Here is a 22767-nt window from a genome sequence, read left to right as displayed (position 1 = left end):
TATGCAGCACTATGAGAATGAAGTTAAAACTGTGGGATTAGACTAGTGTATATCAAAGATTTGTGAGGTCTTTGTAACACATACCTATTTATTCTATACTGTATTATTTTATAATCATCCTATTTATGCAAGAAGACCATTAATTAAATTCTGTACTACGCAGATCACTTTAACTCATGTCTGGGAACACATCATACATAAACTAGGAGTCAGTTGGATGTACATATTCAACACTGTACTATATGTAGAGAGAAATGGAGGACGGAAAATATTTATATTTTAACCCTTGCACTGCTCACCTATTTTCGGCAAAAACGTCTTGGTGCAATTGACAAGGACATATTTTTGTTATTTTTACAAATGTTCAGGTAAATTTAATGTCAAAATGTTTCCAATGTCAACTATTTCCATTTCAAAACACAAATAGTAATGAAAACATTAAAAAACATTAAAATATAGCCAAATTAAAAAACAAAAAGCACAACTCTCTGAGCGCCTAAAGGCGCTTTGCGCAGTGCAGTGGTTAAGAATCCAGTATTTCAGAATATTGTTTGTATTGTGAAATATTCCAGGCAGAGTGATCAGGATACATTTTCTTGGTTAGTGTTGGAATTATATATATATATATATATATATGTCGTACCTAGTAGCCAGAACTCACTTCTCAGCCTACTATTCAAGGCCCGATTTGCCTAATAAGCCAAGTTTTCCTGAATTAATATATTTACTATAATTTTTTTCTTATGAAATGATAAAGCAACCCTTTTCTCTATGTATGAGGTCAATTTTTTTTAATTGGAGTTAAAATTAACGTAGATATATGACCGAACCTAACCAACCCTACCTAACCTAACCTAACCTATATTTATAGGTAAGGTTAGGTTAGGTAGCCAAAAAAAGCTAGGTTAGGTTAGGTTAGGTAGGTTAGGTAGACGAAAAAACATTAATTCATGAAAACTTGGCTTATTAGGCAAATCGGGCCTTGAATAGTAGGCTGAGAAGTGCGTTCTGGCTATTAGGTACGACATATATATATATATATATATATATATATATATATATATATATATATATATATATATATATATATATATATATATATATATATATATATATATATATATATATATGTCGTACCTAGTAGCCAGAACGCACTTCTCAGCCTACTATGCAAGGCCCGATTTGCCTAATAAGCCAAGTGTTCATGAATTAATGTTTTTTCGACTACCTAACCTACCTAACCTAACCTAACTTAACTTTTTCAGCTACCTAACCTAACCTAAACTATAAAGATAGGTTAGGTTAGGTTAGGTAGGGTTGGTTAGGTTCGGTCATATATCTATGTTAATTTTAACTCCAATAAAAAAAAATTGACCACATACATAATGAAATGGGTAGCTTTATCATTTCATAAGAAAAAAATTAGAGAAAATATATTAATTCAGGAAAACTTGGCTTATTAGGCAAATCAGGCCTTGCATAGTAGGCTGAGAAGTACGTTCTGGCTACTAGGTACGACATATATATATATATATATATATAGGAATAAGTGAGACTTTACATTCAAATTATCACTAAAATTAACTTTATTTAGTTAAAAAAAATTATTAGGATGATTAAACAGCAATGCTTTTCCAGATAAGATTAACACTTTCGCGCTTTCGATTAGAGATAACTCGTCACTGGTTTTTCTTACGATTCCGCATAACTGCCTACTTTTCTCGTCAATCGAAAAAATATTTCTCTAAATTCCATTTTTTAACCGAAATGGATGGGGATACTTTTGTTTTGTAGAGAATTTATTTGCGAATTTTTTGGTACCAGAATGAATATTATATCACATAAACTTCTATGAGTAAAAAAAAAAATACACAAAGTATGTTTGGGGGTGTGGCGAGCGTGTGGCAGTGGGTTCCCTTTAGCCGTTGATATATCCAACACGTGGGAAATATTTGTATGTTTTATGTATATGTCTGTGTAGGGAATTTTACTGCGATCACTGTCATACAAATTATAAAATGTTTCAACAAGTATAAATATGACAAACATCAAACGAACGAAAACAATGCGTTCGTTTCTGCCGCGAACGCATACTGAGCGACGTGGTTCTATATTTGGCGCTTCTCTTACACATGCTTTGTACAAATGTTATACAGTTCAACTTATAGAAAATTTTATTGCGAACACATTGGTATAAAAAAGAAATACGTACATAGAAAAGTAGGGTCAGGAAACGTATAAATGTATACACTTTCCAAGCATGATTGTGTTTTCGCCAGTGCGCTCGCGGCTAACTACTCTCCACTTCACACACTCTTGCGGGTGGGCAATTACCTATATTAAACATTCATATGCATATGTCCGTGTAGAGAATTTTATTGCGATTCCAATGATACCAAAATTAGCGATGTAGGACAACTGTAGGCTTCGCAACCATTAAGAGAGTGGAAACATTTTGTTGCTGTTTGGCGCTCTCGGCGAGTGATCTGCATAGTTTTTTATTTGGTGTTGATACTCCTTATGCTTGGGCGGCATTTTATAGGTATGCTCTTATAGACAATTTCATTGCGAACACAGTGATACCAAATTTAAATACGTGCGCCTTCAATTATTGTCAGGACAGTCAAAAGAGTGTACACTTTTTCGGTCTTACCGCGTAGGCGCGCGAAGTGCCGAAAGCATCTGGGGTATTTTTTTTTTTTTGAGCGCCGAGAGCGCGAAAGTGTTAACATCTCAGAACATAATATTCATTCATCATAAATCAAGGTTTCAAGACTGATGTTTGACCATTTTCTGTATGTTATGTTTATATCAGGGAATCTAGATCTAATGGGTTGATAAGTAAATATTTCCAATCCCTGAACTGTTAGTTGGTAAACATGCCCATGCTATGACGGCATACAAAAAAGGACATGAAAATATTAAACATGTGTTACTAGTCAGTTCCTCACCTGAAATGCAGCATCTGCCTTGCAGGTATCATCCAGAAATGTCCTGGCTGTTGGCATTGGATGCATTGTTTCACATTGTGTTTGCTACATGCTCACTACTCTGGCTCTTTGGAATACTGCCACCTATTGATGCATACATCTTATGGCTAATGGAGCAGTGGTTAGTTGTTGGTCTTGGTGAGTTGTGAATTTTGTTTACTCCATATATAAACCTGCCTTTTATTATTTATTTATATGCATTCTGCAGCATTTCATGTAAAATAAAATTGATTGTGTCTTAGATGGAATATACTTCACAGCCATGCTCACAACCTTTAGCCTCTGTCCCCCATTACCTCTTTAGTGCTCTTTTATGGTTTTCACTCTTTTTATTTAGCTTCTCTTCACACCTCTACCTATAAACTTCAGACATATTTTTCTATATTTGTACTTTAATATAAATACAGAGGAATCTTAGGTGATGAGCGGCTCTATCTACGAGCATTTCAGGTAACGAGCAAGCCACTTGCAGAAAATTTGTCTCAATTGACAAGCTTCCACTCGGTTAATGAGAAAACTGTGTGGTGCTTCCTAGTGTTCCCGCTGGTTCTCGCAAATTCTCGGATGCCTCCGACAATGCAAATCAATGAAATTTTTTTAAAAGATGCTAATGATGCCGGGATGTAAAGGGGTGACTGCTGTATTGTTGCAAAGCAGTGATTTTTGTTTTCTTAGAAGTTAAAAAAATTAAAAAAATGAAACAAGAATAAATGTCAAAAGGTTCATTCAGTGTATGTCAGGTAGGCTGCTCCATTTTCTAAAACAAATATAAAAACATGAAAAAAAAATTAAGAAATTAAAAAATTTGAAAAAAAAAGTCTCAAAGGTTTATGTTAGGTAGGCTGCTCCATTTTCTATAAAAAATTTAAAAATATAAAAAAAAATGAAAAAAATGAAAAAAGAAAAAATGTCACAAAGGTTTGTCCAGTGTATATCAGGTAGGCTGCTCCATTTCTATAAAAAATTACAAAAAAATTAAAAATTTGGAAAAAAGAAATAATGTCATAAAGGTTTGTATAGTATGTCAGGTAGGCTGTTCCATTTTTGATGAAAAAATAAAACAAATTGAATATTATACAGTAGTGAAGTTTTTCAGTGGTGGAATGGATTAATTTTATTTCCATTATTTTAAATGGGGAAATTCGTTTCGCAAGACAAGCGTTTCACATGACGAGCTCAGTGCCGGAATGGATTAAATTTGTTAACCGATGCACCACTGTAGATTCATACTTATATTGGTTTTTTAGTTTTCTTTTATCAGATAATACTTTTATATATATACAGTATTGTATTCTTATTTCATCTAAGCTTCTTCAAGTCTCATCAACTCTCCATACACCATTTTTCCTTTTAAATCCCTCAACCATCAGTAGAAATATGCTATTGCTGGTGACATTAATCATCACTACCCTATTTTCCATTTTCATAGAATGATGACCCATCAGTCCAGAAAAAATAGGAGAGTAAATAGGAAAAGAAGATTAAAGAAGCCTAAAGAAATTCCAGCCGTTTGCCATATCTTCATGACTAAATGTAATCACCACCATTTCATTCAGGCTCATTACATTCACAACAGCATCCCACTGCTTCATACAGCCTGTGATACTTCCTGTGAACTATAAAACATTCACTCTCTGTTTATTAACTAATTCCATCTAGTCTTATTATTTACCTTTGTGTTCTATGAACACCTAATCCATACTTCATCACACACTCCTTCACTATGTCTGTCCCTCATCTTCTTGGCCTTTCTCTCCTCATCTTTAGTATTCAGATTCACTCAAATATGTACACCTAAGCATTTTATTTGAATCCACTTATTCATTATCACCAAATCATTTCAATAAATTCTCTTCAATATTCAAATTAATTGACATTTGTGCTTCATGTCTTTGCATAACTTTTGAATTCTTTACAGTCTCTTTATACCATATATACATATCAAATTGTCAATTTATACAGCTCTTACTCTTGAATTTTTTACCGACTACGATATTAATATTCATTAAATTTGTTTCAGGTGGATCTCCAATGTCCTCCAGTCTGCGACTAGTAGGCCAAGCATTTTTTGGAACACTGACACTTATTATGTCATCTGCATTGCCATCTTTTGTTTCTTTGATGGTGTTTGCATCTGTGCGAGGCATTATTCTAAGTGTTGACATAGGTACAGTATACTAATAGCAATATTTTAATTTGTTACCATATAAATTACTTGTAAAATTTTATGTTATATTGTTGCTTTAGTTTACAATTTAATTTTATAATTAGATTCTTGCATTGGTATCTTAACATTCACTATTATTATTTGCAAGTACTTACACAATTATTACAACATTACAGCATGGATGATTTCATCTTTGCTGCCTCACAGGGTCAGACTACTAACAGGGTTTTCTGGCAAGTATCAAGAAACTCACCCTGTGCAAGATAAGCCTTCCTTGCGTCGGACCACTTGTCAACGTGAACTGGCCTTATTTGTGCCAATGGTGATTACAGTAGCTGCTTTGAGTTTTGGTTCACAGTTACCACATAGTAGCTGGTATGAACTAGCTATTAATATGACCAAGGAAGAGAATACTACTATGCCACTACGGCCAGCACTTTTTCAGGTACTGTATGTTAAATATTTAATTGAACGGTAAAGAATAAATTATGTGTAATACAAATCATAGATTTTCATGATACTGATAATTAGGTATCCATGATTCAGATATCTTATAGTTTTGTCATCTTTATTTCAAAGCTACTCCACTTAAATTCTCCCTAAGGCAAGATCAGTGAAAGTTTCTTTGGACAAGATCATGACAGTCATGCAGGGTGACATTTTGCATGGGCATAACAGGGATCTTTCCATCTCTGTTGGATCATGCTGGTGCTAGGCAGGCCCTGGAGAAAAGCTCAAGAGCAGCTCACAGTGAATATAAAAATTTCACTCATAACCACTTGAAGGCTTTCCAAGTCCTGCTTGACATCTCTATGACCAACAAATATCACTTTTGCAGCCCTCCAGTTTCCCCATTTGGGTAGAGCCTATGCCAACACGAAGTCTTTGAACCCAATAAAATCTTTCTTGGCTAGTACCCATAGTTGTTAGGCAGGCACAAGACCAGTTTTCCTGTGCAGGGGCTCATGTTGTTTACTTGTTAAAGCTGTAATTTGTTTTTGATCAGCCATCATGTGTGTATGACATGTTTTATATGCATCATGGTTTAACTGATCACTGGCAAAGAATCTCACTTCCCCATTAAATTTCAATTTGTGCTCTAGTGGTGGGAACTTTACTTTAGGCTAAGCTGAGCAAACTGGCTGAAGCAGCTAGAATGGGACCAACAAAACTCCATGGCAAAACAAATAACACAAATTTAATCGGTTTTGTACAAATACATTGGAGCATATATATATGAAACCTGTCAGTAGTGGGCTAAAATAACCAAGAATGCAATTAATTGTTTTGATGCCATACTTTGCTGTTATTTGTGATACCAAGTGAAGTTCTCTAGGGCTTCAAGTCTTTTTCAACATAACTCTGAAAGACGTTCTTTTTATGGACTGAACTTATGAGCGTACATGACCTTACTTTGAAGTTTGAAAAGATTTCTGCAGCATCAGTATGTAAATATTGTCCCTCATGACTGTTCATGAATCCTGCTTATGACAACAGATTCTTACCTTAGGGAGCAACTGATTGTGATAGCTCGGAATAACTACTGTACTATGTATTCTTACTTGTATTAAATGTTTAATTTTATTATATTTGTACTCATCTTGGGGATGAGTTAAATATATTCCCTAGAAGCTTTCCCAATCATTGTTGATACTGCCATCATCTGCCACATCACTCAAAATGTAATTATTATTATTGTAAATGTTTGCTCTTCTGTTTCTAGGAACCTGCACAAAATGCTGTGGGAATATGTCTTCTCGCCATTACTGCAGTAATGCTTGTCATAAATGAAGTGCAGAAGGTGTACATAATGGGCATTTTAAGAAATCCTTTCTTTGTTTATCACAAAACATTTCAAAACAGCAATTTTTTATATATTTATTCCCAACTGCTTCAAGTAGGTAAGTGCACTTTGAGCTGTATCCCTTGGTACAGATTATTACTCTGGGTTGTGTACCCAAGGTTCAAGCTGTTGTTCTGGGCTGTGTACCCAGGCGTTTCCCACACCTCATGGAGTTAACCAGATTCTGGTCCTGGTTCTCGGTAGATCAGTGTGGGTTTCATGAGACTTGGTGCAGTCTAAAGACTTTGTGGTACCAATGCAACAGCTTGGGTAGCCACTGAGGGCCCTGTCAGAAAGGGGTGCTATTGGCAAGTGAATCACCTAACCTTGATAATGGGATAACAAAAGAAGGTGTATGGAGAATATAAAGCATATGAAGAATATAAAGAATCATGCCCCGAAAAAGAGGAGACTCGAAAGAAGTCGACCCACGGAGGAGAAACCCAAATCCCTCAAAGAAGATAACACTTTTGGAACAAGGCAGATACAAGCCAACAACTGAGAAAGAGAGCCCTGAACCAAAGTCAGACTGAAGTAAGAGCTTGGGTAAATGCAGTATGGGGGATATACTGTAATATTAAACATAATTTTGAAACATAAAAATGAAAACAAAAACAAAGCAATAACCATGCATGGAACAACTGTTCCATGGAAAATTAACAACTCTTAGTTAAACAAGTAGTGAGTAGTTCCCAGCAGAGGTTATTCAACCTTCATGTTACCAGATGAGTGAAAGGGGCAGCTGGCAGTTCAGGAATCTGGGTGACCTGGGCTGCTATCTAGTGGCAGCCAGGCAAGTTGAGGTTAGGCTTATTCATTTGTGTCTATCATATTTGTTTTTTTGGGGGGAAGCCCCTTCGACTCCCTGGAACTATCCAGGCTGATATTGCAATGTTAGACTTCCAGGCTGATATTGCAATGTTAGACTTTGGCATCAGTCATGTGAATGGAGTTCTTAGACCTACCGGGGACTACGAGCCAGAACCTAGCCTCAGAGAGGCACGAGCAGCAATGGCCTATAGAAACTCCCATGTGGTTGGAAGCATTCTATGTCTGCCATCGACTGAGTCAGGTACCCAGAGAGGTAAGCTCCCCAAAACAAACCCCTATTCTGGTTAAGAAATTACTACTGTAAGCTGAAGTAGTGGACAGAACTCCCCAAACAAAAACAAGCAAACGAGCATGACGTCACCACACCGCTGTCTGAGCAATTTCCCCTCCCTGGGAAGGAGAAGGGGAAGCCCCAGACCCCTCGCACTGGGGTCTGGGGCTTCCCAAACCCCAGTTCTGAGACTGATGTGCTAGGCTGAAGTCGTGTGCTCTGGCTCCTGATTTGTCTCTAGCTCTGTGCCTTATGGTGTGGGGGCTGTTCCTTGGGGGGTGCACGAGCCAGGAGTATTCTCATCAGTACTCAGGCTGCATGCACCTAGGGGCTACCTTCCCTGGGTGCCTGGTAAGTACTGACCTTGGGGCCACCTTCCACAAGTTCCCTGGGTTCTGCCTCTGCTTGGCATTCGGCTGCCCTTTGTGTGTTGGGGTGTTTCTTGCGCCCTTGTTCACCATAGGGTAAGAGGTAGTTTGCACTGGTAGGGGCACAGGGTACTGCGCAGCTAGTTGTCACCTCTCATAGCGGTTGGCTCTGTTCTACCTCGATACATTGTCCTCTTGTGGGGTTTTATTTTTGTTTTTACCCAGGGGTTCAGCTTCTAGAAAGTTTGTTGGTAGACTTGGGCACCAGTTAGCAGTACCCTGCCTGGGCTTCTCTGAGCGTGAGTTCTGTCTCAGGACCCCTAGGAATCCCCATGGGGGCACATTGTTCCGATGGATGTGACCCCTGAGTCTCCCCTCGCTTTGTGCGAGTTTGAGGGTTGCTCTGTCCCCTTGTCTCAGGGTTTAACAAAAAAAAAATCATTGTTTTTGCATCCGTCAGTGACACCTTTGACCCAGAGTCCTGCGAGTTTTGTTGCTTGTTTGTGACTCAATTTACCCAGTCCACTGACGACTCTATTCAGGTACAGGCAGTGCAGTCGTTGCACGTTAGATTCAGGTTGTTGCAATGAGCTCGCTAGGTTGATTGCTTCCCAGGAAGCCCCGAGGCTGCCTCGTTTTGGTTATAGGGACCTGGACTTGGGGGTGTGGGTCTCTTCGGCCTTGGTTCAATCCACACCCCTTGTCCTTCCCCTGCTGTGGTTTGGTTTGGTCCGAACGCTGTTTTTTTTTGTTTTCATTACTTTTCATTTCATTACTTTTCATTATTTTCTCTTCAAGCAGTTGCTTATTTTGTTTTTCAACTCTTTGGTAGATTCTACAGTTTTAGGTTGATTTCTTATTCCCAGACTGCCCTAAACTTTGTAGAATGAATAAAATTCTGATCCTGGTTCCCAAAAGATCAATATGTCTCAGAGGCCTGATACAGTCTTAAGGTTTAGTGATGCAAGTGCATAAGCTCAGGAAGCTACTCAGAGGTACCTTCCGGGAAAAAGTGCTTAGTACAGTATTCGCAATTTCACCTTGCCTGCTTTGTTTTTGTTATGCTTAGACACAAAAAGTAATATTTTCTTTGCTCTCCATATATATTAAAACAATTTACTTCAATAGTTCCATAAATAGTTATAATATTACTTTGTAAAAATTGAATTTCCCATATTAAATCTTAATGTCACATGTTATTCTTGATATGCTTGCAAAGACTCCTCATTTAATGAGTTACTCAAACATAAAGGCTTTCATTCTATTTTTCCAATTGGCCTGATTAAGTTAGGTTCAATTTTTTGTATATTTGTATGTTTACTGTTGAATAGCAGTAGCCTTGATAACTGAGAAATGTGTAGAATAGTATTTCTATTCTTTATTTGTAAACATTATTTGTCAATTTAGCTTAAGACAGATTGTGTCATGTAAGTTTGTATTTATGTACTTCATCATGCAGGTTGTCCCCTGGTGCCACTGATATTGCTGCAGCAGGTAGTGTCTGCAGAAGTGCACCTGCAGGCAGCAGCTCCAAAGAGAAGTTTTGCAAATCTAGTGCTCGTAATTCCACTCACAAGAATTTTTAGACAGGCAAGTTGTTTTCTTCATTTGAAATCTATTTAAGATAAATAATTATTAGGTATCTTTCTGTGGGAAGCCCCTTTGGCTCCCTGGAGCTATCGGGCTAATGTGTGATATATTAGACCGGGACGTTAGTCTAAGGAGTTCGACCTACTGGGGTCCATGAACCAGAACCTGGCCACTTCAGAGAGGTTGCAGGGAGCAATGGCCCTGGTAAAACCTCCCTATGGTTGGGGGTTTTCCTTATCTGCCATCGACTGGGGTTAGGCACCCAGAAAGGTAGGCATAACAAGACAAACCCCACATGGTAAGAAAATTACAACAAAAAACAAAGAGAGAGGTCGAACTCCCTCCAATCCCAAGGAAACAAGCAAAGAAGCAATTGTCACACACTACTGCCGCGCTGCTCGTCCGCACAGCCCTCCTCTCCCCCTTATCAGCAACCCAGCACCCCAGTTCATTAGCTAATGTGGTTGGGGCGAACATATTTTCTAGCCTCAATTTCCAAGGCGGTGTTTTGCCCTCGTGGCGACCTCTGCAGTGCTGTTGTGTGTGGTGGTCAAGTGTTCATCATCAGTGCCGGGGCTGCATGTGCTTAGGGGCTTCCTTCCTAAGGCACCCTGTGAGTTCTGCCCTTGCATGTTAGAGTTCCCTTCCCTGGTGCATTTGGGATAACCATTTCCGTAGGGGTTTTTGCTGCTCAGCATTTACCCCGCCCTTGGGGCCAGCTGGGGTTTTGTGGCCCCATGTTTGACCTTGGATAGGGAGTGGTATCATGCTGGTTGGGGCATCAAGGTGTTGTGTTGCCTGCCTACCTACATGGCAGCCGGTCATGTTTCCTCTGGGGATGTTATACTTTTGCGGGGTTTTTCTTTTGTTTTTGTTTTCATTGCCTGGTGGGGGTCTGCCTCGTGTGGCTATTGTTCCACTTATAATAATTTGGTGACCCTCTGCTAGGGCTTCCATGATTGTACATGTCGCAGGGGCTTCAGTGTTTTGATCTTTCCCCTTGATAGCTTTGGGTCTTAAACCGGTTAGCAATACCTTGCCCAGGCTTCCCGTAGCAGTCAGCCTGCAAGCCCTGGAAAACCCTGTTGGGGCTAGGTGGACCAATGGATGCATCTTCCGAGTTCCAGCCCGCCTTGTGTGGGTTCAAAGGTTGCTGTGTGCCCTTGTCTCAAGGTGACAGTTGCCTCTTTACCCTCCGTCATACTGCCTGTTGGGACAACGACACCTTTGACCCAGAGTTTTGTGAGTCGTGCTCTCCACTTGTTCTCCAATACTATTCTGATGACATTACTGTTAGAGTACAGGGAGCATCCACGTTGCATGCTAGGTTTCGGTTGCTGCAACACACTAGGTTGGTTCCCACCCAGATGCCCCGTGGCTGCCCTGCTTTGGTTATAGGGACCTAGACCTGAGGGGGCGTTAGTCGCTCCAACTTTGGTTCAGTCCGTACTCCCTGGTCCTTTCCCTGTTGTTCATCCTGCACCACCTCCCCTCCTTCCAGCTCCCAAACGTCTGAGGGTTTCAGAGTCGGAGCGGGGTTTAGCTGGTAATGAGACTCGCGCAACTTGGAGGGTTGCCCCATTCGGGTTGGGGACGGAGGCATGCAAGCCAGTTCATCCTGCAGAGACTTCTGGGTCCCACCAGCAGGCCCTTTTCTTTTCAGCCTTTTCCCTGGACTCTGCCTTTTCTTCAGGGGTGGATGGTATGAAGGACTTCTCTGCCCTGGGTCCTGACTTAGGGGATCCTGGGGCTGGGGAGGAGTTGACCCAGGGCCTTTCCCCCCCCCCCCCTTCCTTTGACCCTGTTTGGGTGTTAGTGCCCTCTTAGCAGGGCTTGTTGTTGCAGGGGGGGGGGAGGTTTTCTTACCTCCCCCTTCCCTGTATAAATATGATTTGAGTTCGGCTCCTCCCCGGGTTTGGTTCCAAGCTCCCTTGGGTTCCTCAAACCCATCCTTCCAGAGGTTTTCTGCCTCGTATCTCCACACAGGAGGTTCGGGAGGCTCTTGCTGCATACCTCCTGCGAAACTCAGATTCCGCCTCCATTATGGATCCGTTCTTATTTGAGTTCGGTTCTTTTTCCCCATATTGGGTGCGTTTGGAGGTTCTGGAGTCTTCCTGGCTGGTAGCGTGCCCATTTTTCATTGGGAGAGTGGCATGGGTTCTGTCGATCCCGCATGCTTGAGTGGTAAAAAAGTGTACCGTTCTGCAGGTTTACCTGGGGATGAGGGGGAGGGAGTTTGAGCACCTTAATGTGTGCTTGTTCGTCCGTGTGCTTTCTCGAGATGTTGGCCTTGTGCACAGTTTCACACAGCCTTATGCAGCTGTATGTGCAGCTGCATGTGCAGGTTCCTCCCCTTTCGGCGTCCTTAGTTGCTGAGGATTTGCATGCCCATGGGCATTTGTCTTTGGCCTTGTGCTTCTTTTCCCTTCTTGAGCTGTCTTCTGCCTGGCTTCTGTGGCCAGAGTTGTGCTTTGAGTTGATCCGGTTTCCCTCATTCTCTGTTTAAGGGCTCAGGTCATCCAGGTTGTCCACAGGGTTATTAAGTCTAGCCAGCCTGTGGTCCATCCTCGTGCCCCATGACATTAGGAAGTTTGCTGTGTTGGCTGCCGTGTTTGGCATGTTTAGCAACAACATGCAGATGAAGAGTCACAATAATATGGCTGAAAAATGTTGACCATTCCACACTAGAATTTGAAGAGACAACGACATTTCGGACCGTCCTGGACCATTATTAAGTTGATTGTATAATCTTTTATTAGTGTTCTTCAATCGACTTGATAATGATCCAGGACGGACTGAAATGTCGTCATCTCTTCAAATTCTAGTGTGTGTGGTTTGGATAACAACATGAGTGCAGAGGATCCAGATCCAAGGGGGGGGGGGGGGAACTTGTTTGTTTGCTTGGGTTTGGAGGGAGTTCTGCCTCTCTGTTTGGTTTTCAGTTGCAATTTTCTTACCATGTGGGAGTCTGTTTTGTTTTGCCTACCTTTCTGGGTGCTTAACCCCAGTCGATGGCAGATAAGGAAAACCCCCAACAACTGGGGGGTTTTCCAAGGTCATTACTTCCTGCGCCTCTCTAAGGCGGTCAGGATCTGGCTCGTGGTCCAGATAGGCTGAACTCCATAGACTAATGCCCCGTCTAATGATTTGCATATTAGCCCAATAACTCCAGGGGAACCTCCGGGGCTCACCCAGAAAATGGCATTTCATTACATTTAATGCTGGGGTTTCTTTTTTGTTTTGCAAACCCTGACTAATTTTGGTCACTAAAATGGTTTTACAGTTCATTTCATTCATTTTCACACAATAAAATCTGATGTGTAAACAGAGTTTGGAATGTGTTTCATATATAGTGCCTTGAAATTATAATACTGCATTATCAACCACTTTATATTATATATACTATTATATTTGCTTATTAGGAATATTGATGTACACTGCATGAAGCATGGTCAATGTCATTCTTGTTTGTTTATTATATACAGTACATACAGCAAATTAATTTTTAAGTACATATCAAGTTATTGCTTGCATTTAATGCATGATACAGCATATAGCATATTAAGTGGTCATAAGTACATGTATAATAATTTGGCATATTTTAGTATATTATTATTTTTAAGTTTTATGTATTTTAATAATATTTGGATTTGCCATTATAATTCCTTTGGGCAAGGATGATCCTTAATAATACATGGTGAGACTAATATACACATCTGGCTGTTCTATGTATATATTTTTTAAATATTAGCATTTGATAATATAATTTATAAAATAATGTCATATTTAACATTTTCGACCGTTAACGACGCAGGGTGGCGTAAAAAATTTAGTAGGCAAATGTTCGGTAACAATGCAGTATGGCATCAAAAATTTAAAAATTTGGCCTGCTTTCAGCTTGGCTGCGGGAGGGGTGTACCGCGGTTTTGGACAATATATGCATATACTCCTGTAGGGAATTTCATTGCAAATACATTGATACCAAAATGAAAGACGTAGGACGAGAATTAAGGTAACAAAGTTGAAAAGAGTAAACACATTTTATTGCTCTCGATGAGTGCTCACGGGGTAACATTCTGGTAACGGGGTAACATAACTTTCTCCTTTGCTGTGAGTGGCATGCCAGGCTTTTGGACTTTATATATGCATATACTCCTATAGGGAATTCTATTGTGAACACAATATCAAAATGAAAGACCTAGGACGAGAATTGAGGTGAACAAAGTTGAAATGAGTATACACTTTTCAGTATTACTGCACACTCTAATGGAATGCCAGGCATACCTTGGGGGTGGCGCGGCAGCGGGTGGACCACGCCACGGTTTTTGACATTATATGCATATACTCCTGTAGGGAATTCTATTGCAAACACATTGATACTAAAATGAAAGGCCTAGGACGAGAATTGATGTGACCAAAGTGAAAAGATTGTACACATTTTTTTGCTCCTGTGCGCTCCTGGGTAACACACTTTCACTTTCTCTGTTTGTTGCGGATGATTCACCAGGCTTTCGAACTTTATATGTCTTTAGTCCTGTAGAGAATTCTATTGCAGACACAATGATACCAAATTGAAAAACCTAGGACGAGAATTGAGATGACAAAGTTGAAAAGAGTATACATTTTTCAGTATTACCGCGTGCTCCCGTGGAATGCCAAGCGCACCTTGGGGTGGCACGGAGCTCTCTTGCCCAAAGAGCGAAAGTGTTAAGTTGTTTAAACTTTGTTTAAACTTTTAGCACAGTTTAATAGTTTACCCAATAGACTAGGTGGATGCTGCTAACACAGCTGTATCTCAATGCTCAGGCTCAGCAGTGGCTTGGGCAAACAATCCTCACTTAATCGAACATTTGTATGTTCCACTAAGCAATTTGTATCAAACATAAACTATGTATTCAGACCATAGTCAGAATGGTCTAACTATTCAGACCATCCAGAAATTTGTTAGACCATAGTCTGTTAGAGTGAGGACCTGTTGTCCAACTTTTTTTTTAAATATACTGTAAATTTATGATAACTATTTTTTTCTTTCTTTTTCACAGATATGGCAGTTTCCTCAGGCATCATTCTTACAGCTCTCTGTGTATTATGTAGTCGAGTTAATCCGACGGGAAGCTAATCTATCTCTGGAGTTTTGGGAGTCTTTATCACCTGCCACACGAATATTTCTTATAAGTCTTGCCCACCTGTGGGGTTTGAGGATGATTCGAAGGCTGACAAGTATTATGCTCTTTATGATAACACCATTTACAAACAAGAAGCAGCATAATTCCATCAGTTTTTTGCTTCTAGGTTAGTGTAATATTAATCTTTTAATGTCATCCTTCATCCAATCTTCCTGCCTTACAAAAATGGCTGCTTTTAGATAGCTGGGAAGCTCTGAAACACACACTAATATAATCATTGCAATAACTTCAAAACTGAAAATTGCTAAATACAGTGGAATTTCAGAAACCTAAACTAATTGGTACCCAGCCCATTCCAAATTCTGGTGTGTTTCTAAAATTTCAAAATTTACTTTTACAGTATTTTGCCAGTCATTACCAAATTTTACAGCTGCTCTAACTAAAAGTGAAATAAAAAGTCTTTGGGTATAAGAACCCAGTCTGTTAAATAGCCCAAAGAGACTCGGACGTCTGAAATCCATTGCACAGTAGAATATAACTAAGGATAAACAAATCACTAAATTAATTCCATTTTTTACTTGCCCAGCAACTTGCATGAAAGCCTATCAGATTGCAAAGTAGTTTGAGTAATGGTGCTACAACCTGGTGGCACTCAGGTGTAGCTGATAGGCTAGGTAGCTAATTGGAAGCCCCTAGAATGCCAATTAGTGTTTAGTAGAGCTTTCAGTTATTTTTTAATGTGCTTTCTGACAGTCATTTCAGGCTTGAATCAGCCTTCTCCTATCTGTCCCTTGCACCAGTATGACCAAGCAGGGACATTTAAAGTGCCATAACTTTGAAAAATTAAGCAAACTTCAAATATGCTTGCATAGTACAATATTCTGATACCAAATAAGTCAGATTTTGTAGGTAGATTTGGAAGTTCAGGTTCACCTTTCCAGACTTTAAAAAAAAAAAAAATTAATTTCCTTTCTAATTTTTAAGGTTTTGTTTTAATAATGAGATCTAAATTTTAGAGGATCCACTCTACAGAGTGGAACTACAATAGAAACCAAGTGGCAGAATATTATGAGAAACTGTATCATCAGGAAAAACAAACAAGTATTCCAGATGATGTTGATTTCAGTGAATAGTAAGACTGAAACAGTAGAAAAATCAATAGTTTGTTACAACTACAGCTGCTTACATTTAGTATTAAAAGTCTGGTAAAAATACCTTTGGTTCACTAAACTTTTGATAATTGAGAAGCTAAACATTATGTAAGCAGATCAGTAGTGCATAATATAAACTAGTTAGCAGGCTAACAATTAAGGAAATATCTGTGTAGAATATAATACAAAATTTGCAAACAGTTAGATTTAACACAGATACAAACAAGATTATCAACATGAGGTAAGTGCCTGGTAATTGTGTAAAAAACATTTAAGATAGGGCTTTTGATGAATTAAATCATTGTAGTAATGGAGAATTTAATTTCTTGCTTTAATCTTATACTGTACTCAATTTTATAAAGATAAGCTAATGATTTAATTCTTGCATCTCAGGATTGACATTAGTAAATCTTTGCAGGGTTCAACATTGGCATATCACCTATTCTTCTTGGGCTTGTGGTACTGTCAACAGTTATTTCAGCTCCTCTCCTCCCAGTCTTCACGCTTCCCATCTTTTTACTGGGATTCCCGCGTCCTCTGAGGTTCTGGTCATATCCTGTAGGCCGGTCCTCCAACTCATGCGATGACTCTGTGTATTATGAGCAATTGACTCCTCACGTTATATTTGCTCTGCACAATTTGTTGCAATGTGGATCATTAGGTTTGTAACTGAAATTTTGCGTTGTTGATGTTTACATTCTAAAGCCTTTAATAAATAAAACATATAAATTAAAAAAAATAAAAAATTAAAGTAAAACTTACAAACATCAATAATGATAGAAATCTTACGAAGAATTTCAGAAAAACATTAGATAGGTTGTAGAGCATGTATTAAGAATGAAGTGCATTTATATCTAAAGAATTACCATGTAAATGATTGTTGTAGATTTATTAAGAATGTTAAGTAGTGCCAAGAAGATATACTGTAGCAAGAGAGTACACTTAAATATTGTACCTATAGCTGTTACATAATTTATCATACATCATATGATGTTTTATATTTACTGTGGAATTCTATACTATATTATTCATACAGGTTTAGCTTCTTAAATTACTGGGAACCAGTGATTTAAGAACCCCAATGAGGTTCACAAAATCAAAATTTCAAGGGGGTTGGAAAATTTATTTTGAGACCCCCCAAAGGGGTCACAAAATGTTTTCTGTGGGGTCATGGAACCTAAATTCTGAATATATATGTTCAAAGACTATTCAAATAAAACTCCCAATATGATTGTTGTTGGAGGGGAAAGGGATTTAAACATACAATCCCTCCCGCTTTCTTACTTACATTTCATGTACATTATTTAAAACTGTTAATACCAAACAAATGTAAAATATAACTCCAAGTATGAGAGGGAACACCAAATGAATGGCACAATTGTTTTGAAACTGTAGGACTCAAATACACTACCAAGGGTGTGGGTGGGTGTACTCACCTAATTGTACTCACCTAATTGTGCTTTGGGGTTGAGCTTTGGCTCTTTGGTCCCGCCTCTCAACTGTCAATCAACTGGTGTACAGATTCCTGAGCCTACTGGGCTCTTATCATATCTACATTTGAAACTGTGTATGGAGTCAGCCTCCACCACATCACTTCCTAGTGCATTCCATTTATTAACTACTCTGACACTGAAAAAATTCTTTCTAACGTCTCTGTGGCTCATCTGGATACTAAGTTTCCACCTGTGTCCCCTTGTTCGTGTCCCACCCGTGCTGAAGAGTTTGTCTTTGTCCACCCTGTCAATTCCCCTGAGAATTTTGTAGGTGGTTATCATGTCTCCCCTTACTCTTCTGTTTTCCAGGGATGTGAGGTTCAGCTCCTTTAGCCTTTCCTCGTAGCTCAATCCTCTCAGTTCCGGGACGAGCCTGGTGGCATACCGCTGAATCTTCTCTAACTTTGTCTTGTGTTTAACTAGGTATGGACTCCAGGCTGGAGCTGCATACTCCAGGATTGGTCTTACATAAGTGGTATACAGGGTTCTGAAAGATTCCTTACACAAGTTTCTGAAGGCAGTTCTTATGTTGGCCAGGCTAGCATATGCCGCGGATGATATTCTTTTGCTGTGGGCCTCTGGGGACAGGTTCGGTGTGATATCAACCCCCAGATCCTTCTCTCTATTTGACTCTTGCAGGATTTCCCCTCCCAGATGATACCTTGTGTTCAGCCTCCTGCTCCCTTCGCCTAATTTCATCACCTTACACTTTCCCGAGTTGAACTTTAGCAGCCATTTTCTAGACCATTCCTCCAGTTTATCCAGGTCTTCCTGTAGTCTCTGTCTATCTTCATCCGTCTTGATTCTTCTCATAATTTTTGCATCATCAGCAAACATCGAGAGGAATGAGTCTATACCCTCTGGAAGATCGTTCACATATATTAGAAACAGGATGGGTCCAAGTACTGAGCCCTGTGGGACTCCGCTGGTGACATCTCGCCACTCTGATGTCTCCCCCCTCACCGTAACTCGCTGTTTCCTGTTGCTTAAGTACTCCCTTATCCACTGGAGCACCTTCCCTTTTACTCCTGCCTGTTGCTCCAACTTTTTTAACAGCCTTTTATGGGGTACTGTGTCAAAGGCTTTTTGGCAATCCAGGAAAATGCAGTCGGCCCACCCTTCTCTTTCCTGCCTAATTTTCGTTGCCTGGTCATAAAATTCTATTAAACCTGTGAGGCACGATTTACCATCTCTGAACCCATGTTGGTGGTGCGTTACAAAGTTATTTCCCTCCAGATGCTCTACGATCCTTTTCCTCACAATCTTCTCCATCACCTTGCATGGTATACAAGTTAAGGAAACTGGCCTGTAATTCAGTGCCTCTTGCCTGTCACCCTTTTTGTATATTGGGACCACGTTAGCTGTCTTCCAACTTTCTGGTAAGTCTCCTGTTTCCAGTGACCTGTTATACACCATAGAGAGTGGCACACTTAGTGCTTCTGCACCTTCCTTTAGTATCCATGGTGAGATTCAATCAGGCCCAACAGCCTTTGTCACATCCAGCTCCAGCAGACACCTTTTGACCTCATCACTGGTGAGGTCAAATTCCTCCAAGGTTGCTTGGTTGGCTACCTTGTGTTCAGCCTCACCAGGTGTGTGTGTGTGTGTGTGTGTGTGTGTGTGTGTGTGTGTGTGTGTGTGTGTGTGTGTGTGTGCTTTATATTTATTTTAAAAACACATGAAATTGAACATAGTACAACATGGAATAATTTCATCAACTCACCAGATTTACGGTACTTCCATTCACAAGAACAGTGAGAAAACTAAGAGTAAACAACCTCACAAATAGTGAAGTGGAGACCTCAATTGCAGGTTCACCCACACACCTCTGTCCTTGACAAGAGGCAAGTCTTCTGCGAGTGGTGCAGAGCTATGTTGCCAGAAACGGACGAGAAATCTACTTTAGAAACATAGAAAAAACATTCTCTCATACATACCTTAACATAATTATAAATTTATTTAAATGAAACATACAAAATAACATTGACTAAAAACCTTATCAAAATAATAAAACAAAATATTAAGAATAATAACAATAAAAGTTTCTTTAATTTCATAACAATTGTGCCATTCACTTGGTGCTCCCTCGTATGTGAAGTGTTTCATCATATATATTACATTTGTTTGTCATTCTCAATTTTAAATAACATACTAAATGTAAAGGAAGAGGGAGGCTTTGTATGTTTAAAATTACTTTCCCCCTTACATTATTTTTAAATTCATTCTTTGACAAATATCTTTTTCAATTACGAAAGTGTGGCATTGAGCATTGGAAAATAGAGCCATAAGTCCAAAAAGGATGAATTATTTTTTATGCATATGCTAAGAAATACTTTTGCTTGCAGGAATGACCGAGCCTGGAGAGCATTTTCTCCTACGCTGGGAGGACAGGTTCATGTGGGTCCAGGTGAGCTCTGCTTGCAAGGAAAACTTGCTGTAATTATTATTACACACTATTGATGTTTATCTGTATACATTTTGTATGTGTTTGTTTATTAGTCCATTTTACTTTGCATGTTGATCCATCACAAAGTGCATGCTAAAAAAATAAATAATGAACATGGAAAACAGGGAAGTTAAAAGTTGTCATGACAAGCATAGACACACAGGAAAATACATATCAATAGTTATGACCTATTGAGTTCTATTAGTTTAATCCTTGTATCTAACAAATTTTTAATAGACAGGTAATTTTTTCAAATATGTGGGATGAATGTCTGTGGCTCACCTGATTTCATCTCACAATTGCAGATTTTGGAGTGTGGATTTACCTACCAATACTATAGTGTGAAGGGCCTTGAGCTGCAGGAAACAAGTTGCCACACAGCTGAAGCTTCAAGAGTTGATGCCAACTTTAGCAGAGCATTTGATGATGACAAAGTTGCCAAAAAAGGGATCTTATCATTAGTGTTTAACCCACATGCTTTTCATACACTGACTCCCCTCACTCACTTTACTGTTATGGGATATTCAGACACAAGAAATGTTCTAACAGGGGTAATAGATTCCCCAGATACACGCAATCTTGTTAGGGACTATTTTCATAAGGCTTTCTTATATGTAATAATGAATTATATATTAAATAGATCTGTCAAAGATTCAGGTGTAAGTGCTGAAGCAGAATCTAGAAAAACTCTCAAAAGTGCCTCTAAAAGTGCAAGTCAGGAGCACTTAAGAAAATTGCCGAAAGTACACAAAAGAACAGAATATGATTTCGAAGAAGGAATTCCTCGAAACAGGACTGAGATTGATCTCCAAGGAAGGGAACACAGATTCTCAGTTGGCCGGCGTATTTCTGTTTCTCAACAGTCTCAGAGTCAGAGTGGAAGAGGAAGCCGGGTAGCTTGGGTTAATGACCAAATACAGAATGATCCTATTCCAATTGTTCGCACTGGAGATACACCTCCTCCTACTTCCATTTGGGATGATGAAGATAATTCACTAAATGAAAGTGATGAAGAGGCCTTAAACATCAAGAATAAGAATGAAGAACCTCCTCCTCCTCCTCCCTCTCCTCCTCCATTACGTTCAAGAGCTGTAGACTCTCTGTCCTCTCTGGATGATTTAACAGAGATGGACAAAACAGTTAATTTCATCCCAGGCCTCATGTATGACTCGTCTGATGATGATGAAAAGATTACTGTGAAAAAAAAGGTCACTAACCATAAAACATCAGCAAAAGTGAATCTGAGGATGATAGCTCAACCTGAAATACGTTCACCAATTTATGAAAGTCCTATTAGTGCTGCTTTGGCTCCTTTACCTAGTTGGATAGTAGAGCTTCCATTTGATGAGGAAGTAATAGATGAAGTTCAAGATACATTTCCACATGCATGGTTCAAATTTCTGCTCAATACTTTTGGACATTTATATGTAGAGACCTTAGATGAACAAAACTCTACTCCAAGTGGCAAAACTTCCAGCACCTCAAAAAATTCAGACTCTTCTAGTGGTAAACCTGCAGGAGACAAAGAAGCTTATATCCAACGAATGCAGTATGATGAAACCTTGGAAGAGTCTTACAGGTGAGCAGTATTATCTGGTTCAGCATACATAATTTGATGTCTTAAACTGTATTTGAATATTCCTAATGAAGTACACAGCAGAATACTCTTACTCTCTCAGTCTATCTATCTCTATCTCTCTGTCTCTCACATTCATCATATACTGTACAATAAATGCCCAGCAAACACAGAGCTTAACTGTGTTATACCTACTAATGTTACTTTGATGCAACATTGTAACCACATTTTGGTTATGTTGTGTGACAAACAGTTGAGAAACTCTCGAAAAACCAAACCACCACTTTAGACATCATAGCAGTTCCTTGGTATCACAATAGGAGCCAAATCTTCTTAACCCCTCAAACTGCACACCCTTTTTTTAGGTTGATTTTCTATTAATTACCTAAATGTAATTACCTAAGTATAGTTAAAGAATGAGAGAGCCTCTGTCTCCCCAGCACTCTTTGTAATGACCCATTTTTAAACAATTGATGGTTTTGGCCTCATACACCTTCTCACCCAACTTGTTACAACCATTTACCATTCTGTTTGCAATAGTGAACTTTCTAATGTTTCTTTGGCAGCTTTGTTTCTTTAGTTTTAATCTCTGTTTTCTTGATCTTGAGGTTACAGTTTAAAAAATTATTATTTGTTAATTTTGTCGATAACTGTTACTGTTTTGTACGTAGTGGTCATATCACCTCTTTTTCTTCAATCTTCTAGCTTTGGCATATTTATCACCTCTAGTGTCTCCTCATAGTTCTTCTTTTTCAGTTCTGGGAACCATTTGCATGTCTTTCCAAGTTTATTGATGTACTTCTTGAGATACAGGCACCATACAAACTGCTGTATATTCTAACTTTGGTCTCACAAAGGTTCTGAACAGTTTTTTTAATATTTCACCATATATGTGTATTTTAACGTGATTCTAAA

The 22767-nt window shown here is 39.1% G+C and overlaps 1 protein-coding gene across 2 annotated transcripts in view; it reads left to right on the top strand.

The window, feature by feature from the left end:
* LOC123762756 (pecanex-like protein 4) overlaps positions 1 to 22767 on the top strand; it is a 71214-nt gene that overhangs the window by 43364 nt on the left and 5083 nt on the right. For both annotated transcript variants that reach the window (XM_069301213.1, XM_069301207.1), the window contains exons 6-14: positions 2977 to 3128; positions 5011 to 5157; positions 5334 to 5602; positions 6881 to 7058; positions 9930 to 10060; positions 15103 to 15352; positions 16756 to 16998; positions 20176 to 20237; positions 20582 to 21855. In XM_069301213.1, coding sequence (XP_069157314.1) covers positions 2977 to 3128; positions 5011 to 5157; positions 5334 to 5602; positions 6881 to 7058; positions 9930 to 10060; positions 15103 to 15352; positions 16756 to 16998; positions 20176 to 20237; positions 20582 to 21855 — 2706 coding nt within the window. The remainder of the gene's footprint in view (positions 1 to 2976; positions 3129 to 5010; positions 5158 to 5333; positions 5603 to 6880; positions 7059 to 9929; positions 10061 to 15102; positions 15353 to 16755; positions 16999 to 20175; positions 20238 to 20581; positions 21856 to 22767) is intronic.

The sequence above is a fragment of the Procambarus clarkii genome, chromosome 5, assembly GCF_040958095.1.
Source record: "Procambarus clarkii isolate CNS0578487 chromosome 5, FALCON_Pclarkii_2.0, whole genome shotgun sequence".
NCBI lineage: Eukaryota > Metazoa > Arthropoda > Malacostraca > Decapoda > Cambaridae > Procambarus > Procambarus clarkii.
This window is presented reverse-complemented; position numbering and strand designations above follow the sequence as displayed.